General features: G+C 46.1%; 1 protein-coding gene across 1 annotated transcript; it reads right to left on the bottom strand.

Moving 5' to 3' along the window:
• Positions 1-314: 314 nt before the first annotated feature.
• LOC129602205 (uncharacterized) lies at positions 315-5617 on the bottom strand. Its single transcript, XM_055501185.1, has 6 exons — positions 4992-5617; positions 3435-4201; positions 3128-3235; positions 1394-1753; positions 797-1147; positions 315-736 (listed from the first exon to the last, which is right to left on the bottom strand). The coding sequence occupies exons 2-6, from the start codon at positions 4155-4157 to the stop codon at positions 542-544; spliced, it is 1737 nt and encodes a 578-aa protein (XP_055357160.1). The 5' UTR covers positions 4158-4201; positions 4992-5617; the 3' UTR covers positions 315-541.
• Positions 5618-6154: the final 537 nt, after the last annotated feature.

Genomic DNA, 6154 nt, shown 5'->3' with positions numbered 1-6154 from the left:
ACTGTAAACATTCTACGTGTAACCCTGGTGGCATTCGAGGACCTAGTGAAACGCCGATATTCGAGTGGCCGCACTTGTCAGGCAAACGAAAAAGGTGCAACTGTTATCATCTAATAGATCAAGGTAGGCTTTCTAAGATCCATCTAATAAGCCCAATGTTAACGATCTGATATTTACGGTTGCGATTTTGTAGTGAGGCGCAAACACCTAAACGAATATTTTCGTTGCTCAGGCAGTGCGCTTTTTATACTCGAGACATAACTAGTAACTTTGTTGAAGGTTTCAAAGAAAGCCAATGTACAGAAAGACCGACGATGAAAAAATTAACTGCAGGTGCGTGAAATATCCGGTGCATATACCCGATCTTCGTCCCATGTACCAGGCGACTTCGTTTACCATAAACCAAACGGTTATGACCGATGCTGGCAACCCAGCGCGACTCCGGCTGCGCTGTTTGTTGTCACCGATTTTTGGTTTGAAATTATGTGCTAACAACAAGTACTCTGTACAACCACATGCCCCTCGGCAGTCATTCGATGAATCAGACGACAGGTCGCCGATGAAATGGCCGCAGATTCAACTGTGCTCGCGACAACATGGTTAAGTGCAGTACCCACTGCGTCAGCGTTGACAATGTCCTTATGTCTAATCGCCGCAGATCCTCCCCTGTCCAGCCACCCTTCCGACGGTAGCGGTTTGTTGGGCGGGGATCGTTGCACTGATAGGTCTCCAGTAACTACAGTTATCAGCAAAGAACAGTCATCTGGATTAATTTCGAAATTAACAATAGCCCTACCCGCTTAATGGTGGCACAGTTGTCTGATGTTTCATTCAACCGCGCTTCCTCCGCAACCCAGCGTCCCAGCCCGGTGATATTCAGCGGAATTCGGTGTTCGATCCACAATAAATGCCGCTCCAGCAGTGCGTAGAAATCCATCCGCATATTCCACGACGTATAGCGAAAGGTGGTGGCGTCATTGGCCACAACGACCTCGTTATGCTCATCGCCGATACCGCAGAAGCGGCAGTTGCGCCAGACAAGGCGCTCCACGGCGGCCCGTCCATCGCCCCACGTTTTGGCTAAGAGCCTTATTTCCGTTGGCAGGCGGTCATCACCTAGTTCCCAGCGGCAGCGGTTGACGACTACCTGTTAAAGCAAGTTCCGGGCTTTCTAGTGTTCTACAGAAGAGTTTCAGGAAGAAAGGTTATTAGCCTGCCCTTTACTGCCTAAGGACCCCGATACGCACTGTCCTATTCGATAAGTTTTACTGTTTACAAATTATCTCATTAAAAACTGACCAAGATACAATGGTTCATTTACTTTATTATAATGTGAAATTCGCCAAAGGTTTGTCTAATGGTTCTAAATAAATATTTTCGGTACCGTACATACTTGCAACTTTCTCAGGCGGTTACCGCGCTGCTGGTACACAGCGCTGATCAAGCGCAAGGAATCACCGAGTTCCTGCAGCGTTACGCTTTGTCTGGCGTTAGTAATGACGACCACCTCCGTGGCGGCGGTTAAATACTTGATAATGCCCATGCCCACGGAGCAGCCTGCTGTTCCCGCCTGGTCAAAGGTGAGCGTCAGGCGCTGGTGCGTGGCATCCTGCTTTATGATCGCGTCCCAAAGCGGACTGACGCGGCGGTACAACGGCCGCTCGTTCGTACCAAAACAGGAGAGAATCTCTCGCAAGCGTTCTGGTGGGATAGCGGCGGCCATTCGATGGGAATGCTGAACCGGAGGGCGACGCTGTGAAAACGTTCTTTACTGCTAGCCTGCATTCGTTCATTTATGGTGCACTATGGGCCGCGTAAATTGTAAAAGGCTTTTAATGATTTTGGGAACTGACCCGGCACATTAAATACAAAATTCGTGTACCGCATCGCGAAAACTTTCGCTTTCGCGTAGGTATACGAATCCCAGTTTCTCATTATGGACCGATCTCCTTTAAATTCTGTACATAAATGCACGTAAGTATGAAAACCACGTAAGTATATTATGCTACTGAACCAGAGTAGCATAATATTTTTCAAATTCTAAAATAACCTTTAAACATTATTTTAAATGGCAGGAAAAGACTAGATCATCCCTTGTTACGCGTAAAAATGATCTTCATCCACATAGAGTACGTGCGTTTACATGCAAAACTGAAAGGAAATCGGTTCATAATAAGACCTTTGGTACACCTGTAGCATTTAAACTTTTTGGAATTTTCTTACAGCCATAACTCCCCAACCAGATGTTGCGCGCACAAAAGGCTTCCACAGCACTGCACGACCTTGGTGCCATTTATGTACCGGGTCGCTCCCCTTAAGGTAAATGGCCCGGTACGTGGTATCCAAAATGGGATACATACACTAAAACGTTCGCTTTCGCGCACTTCGAATCACTTTTTTGTGAAATTTTATGTCATTCTAAAGCCAAATGGTTTGTATACATTGTTACGAAAACTGTTTGCGCGCGCGAGATCCGGTTGCCCAGATATGGCGAACTAAACGTTTAATTGCATTGGTGCGTACCAGAAGTCTGGTTATTACCCGATCTTCTTGAAACCTTGCGGTAAAAGACACCTGGCCATAAAGTCGAAAGTGAACCAATTTCAGGTTCATACCGCTTTCCCATAATTTTAAAATGAATTTTAAAATTTTTGAAATTCATTTTACAATCGGAAAAAAATCCTATAAGTGTGATGTTGGTTCGCTTTCGACTTTATGGCCATGATTCTTTTACAGCGAAGCTTCAAGCAGAGCGGGTAATAACCAGATTTTGGGTACGTACACAAAAATGCGTTTAAACTTCTCGCCCGTTTTATTTCGCTATATCTCAGCAACCGAATGCGCGCGCAAACGGTTTTCAGAACAATATATACAAATCATTTAACTTTAGAATGACATATAGAAATACAAAAAAAACTGAATCGGAGTGCGCGTAATCGAAAGTTTCAGTGTATATGTATATCGCATTTTCCACACTATGCATGTACCGGGACATTTTCCTTAAATGCGTAAACGGCTCTACACAGGCTGTATAAAGTCTGTGTGGAATCGTGAACGGGTTTATACAGCGTGCGTGCACCTGCTGTGAACATTAGTAAAACGACAAATGCAGGCGATCAGTACTTACAGTAATTTCAGGCTGGTTTGCGGGAGGTATCCATTGATCACCGCTGAAGGTCCAGCCAGCCTGTAGCCGCCGTGTCATCTCCGCTTTGGCCAGTTCACATTGCCGATTCTGTTATTTACAACACAACGTCTCTTAGGCGGCAAAACTGTGCGTCGCAAGTCCGAAACCCGTAAAAAATAGACGTGTAGAGAAAAATATAATTTAAAAAAATTATTCAACTGCAGCAGCCTATTTAAAGTTGCGCTACTGCATGCAGTTGGATGATAATAATAAGAATATACACCGTATTTATTCACATATACCGTACTAGATCGCCTTCTGATACTGGCGTCGGTTTTGCGGGCGCACCGCTGTTCTGTAGATACAGTAGGGTGCCATTTTGTATACACGTCGGATACGCAGCGCAGTCACGCAGCGACATCAGTCCTTCCACCCACAGATTCCACAGCGCCGGGTCCAACGGCTGTCCTGCTGCATGTTCCGGCGGCAGGGCACAGGCTCGTATGACGTAGTCCTCCGCCCGAACTGGGTGCCCGCCCCTATCGCGGGGCTGAAAACGGACCACCTGGGCGCTAACGAACACAGCCACAACACTCTTACCCAACTGGATTCGAACGTATGCATATTTATTCCATAGGACGCGCCGCGTAAGAAACACAGCCGGATACCACGTCCACGGGCGATCGGCGGCGGTCCGCGCAAGGACGTGAAAGCCGGTCGGAACCACAGGATTATTTTGCCAACCTTTATACTCGGCGTCCCACTCGCTAAATGGAGCAAAATGCTGCTGTCTGGAACTCAGACAGTGCTGTGCCCTCTTCAGAACGACGAACTGAGCGCGGCGGCCGGGAACGCCGAAGTCCACGAGCAGACCCCGGGGGAGGGTGTTGATGACCAGACCGCGCTCAAGGAGCCCATCGGAATTCTTCACATCTACCGCGTTCCATTGGTAGATGCCGGTGTCAGGATAAATCTCACAGGGAAACGAAGAATCTGAGCAATCAAACGATCGGATACCGTTGCTGCACATTGCCGCATCACATCCCCAGATTCAGGCTTACTGCATCGGAAAACCTAGGACATAAAGAGTACTAGAGTAGGATAGACGCTGCGCGCGACTACGCTTTGCGTAATCAACGTCCAAGGGTGAAGCCGAATGCTATTAGATAAATGATTTGATGTTGCATAATGCAAATACAAAGGGCCAGTCCCATAGCCGATCACGTTAACAGTACCACAATAATACAGAATACAAGTTGCAACCCAAACTGGTTGCTCCGGAACGGAAATGTACTGGTACCGGTGCATTGCAAACGTGCATACTTGTAGTACTTCAAGTACAGGAACTTTTAATAGGCGAGTATAGAATTAAACCTTAGAATACAAAAGGTGCAAGCGAGAGCACACTACTGTACAGATAAAATTTAAATACAGGAAAAACAATCAAAATCTCTGCCAACGTGCTTAACGTGTCAACGGGCCTAATAAAGTGTAAACAATTGTCAACGTCAAACTTAATAGCAGTCAAAATATACCGTTACTTTATTAAAGCATTAAGCAGCCTCGTCATTAATGTAAGCTCAGCATGTGCTCGTAAAGTAGTCGTAGAATCTTTTCCATGCAGCTGACGTTCTGTGTCAAACAAGCAAATTACTTTCAGTTCCTCCTGTAAATGGGTAATCTACTTCCTGCGAGTACGACATATATCACAGGACCGGAAACTGCGGCTCTTCGGCCTTTTTTGGTACTCTTTAAAGCTCTCGTTGAACTTTTGCCATGAACTAATGCAGTCGAAATGTTAAAAGTATCAATGGAATTTACCATAGACATTATGACCAAAAAGGCATTTATTTCCATATTTTACCTAATTTTCCGTCCCGGACCACGAAAACATCCAGGAATTCGTTTCGATCCCAGTTGTACTGCTTTCTCCTCAGCCGCCGACACCCTTCTACTCGGACGTAGAACACTGCCGATATGAATGCCGATGCCTTTGGCTCTTCTGTTGCGACCTGGGGTGGCTGGTGCGGTCCACACACATCCCTATTGTAGGACCGCTTACTCTATCTTCACGGCGCTCTTTGACGGAAAATCGGTCCTGTCAACGTCTTTCTCCACACTGAAGAGTCGTTCCTGCACCGTAAAACAGCACTTCCCAGCTTGTGGCTCCACGGTCTCCACCTATGGACAAAATCGCGCTCCTGGCTAGACGAGATATGATTTCATGCTACGCTACAGCGTAAGCTTGTGGATATCCAGCATAATGGCCTTGGATTAACAGATACAGTATGGGGTGCATCCACGGATATATCCGCATTTATGTTTTCAATATCCATATCCATACCATCAGATATCCGCAAAATATTAGGACAAAGGGCTTGGCAGTTGGATATGGAGGTTAGGATATCAGATATGCAGTCCTTATTATAGCGACTAGCGAGCCTATAGAGGAAACTCAGGAAAACAAACACGCAAAATTTAGAATCTGCTCTCCGGTTGGCAAAATCTCATACAAGCAGCCACGCTGCGTACAATTGGCAGTCTGCACACAGACGTCTATCACACACGCTGGCTCACCAGTTAGAAGTAAAATTTATTGCGTTTCTGTCTGATATACAGCAAGAGATAAACACCCAGGTAGATACTAGACACTAGGGTAGATAGCGAGACACTGCCCCAGACAAGCGCGGATGTGGAGTACATACTATAGCAAGAGTGTTATGAATTCAAATAATTACGTTTTATTTGATTGGTCGGTGATAAAGCCGATGATGTAATCGGTAGCCTGTGGGCGGTCTGTGTTCCGAATTTCTAGCTTCTGTGGAGATGAGAATGAGTTTACGGAAATCAGTCGGGCACGGTGCTGCTTCGCAGCCACCCGCATTTCTTCAATTGCTAATAAACTTCGATGTGAAAGCTTTCTTTCTTTCGTTCGTTCGATCGTTCGTTCGGAATGACCTTTCGTCTTCCTGATTCCTGTAATTCCCTGAACTGTGTAACGTCTGCATCTTTGACCACCACTTTCGG

This window comes from Paramacrobiotus metropolitanus, unplaced genomic scaffold, assembly GCF_019649055.1.
Source record: "Paramacrobiotus metropolitanus isolate TYO unplaced genomic scaffold, Prichtersi_v1.0 Parri_scaffold0000360, whole genome shotgun sequence".
Classification (NCBI taxonomy): Eukaryota; Metazoa; Tardigrada; class Eutardigrada; order Parachela; family Macrobiotidae; genus Paramacrobiotus; species Paramacrobiotus metropolitanus.
Note: the sequence above shows the minus strand (reverse complement) of the source record. Positions and strands in the feature narration are given on the sequence as shown.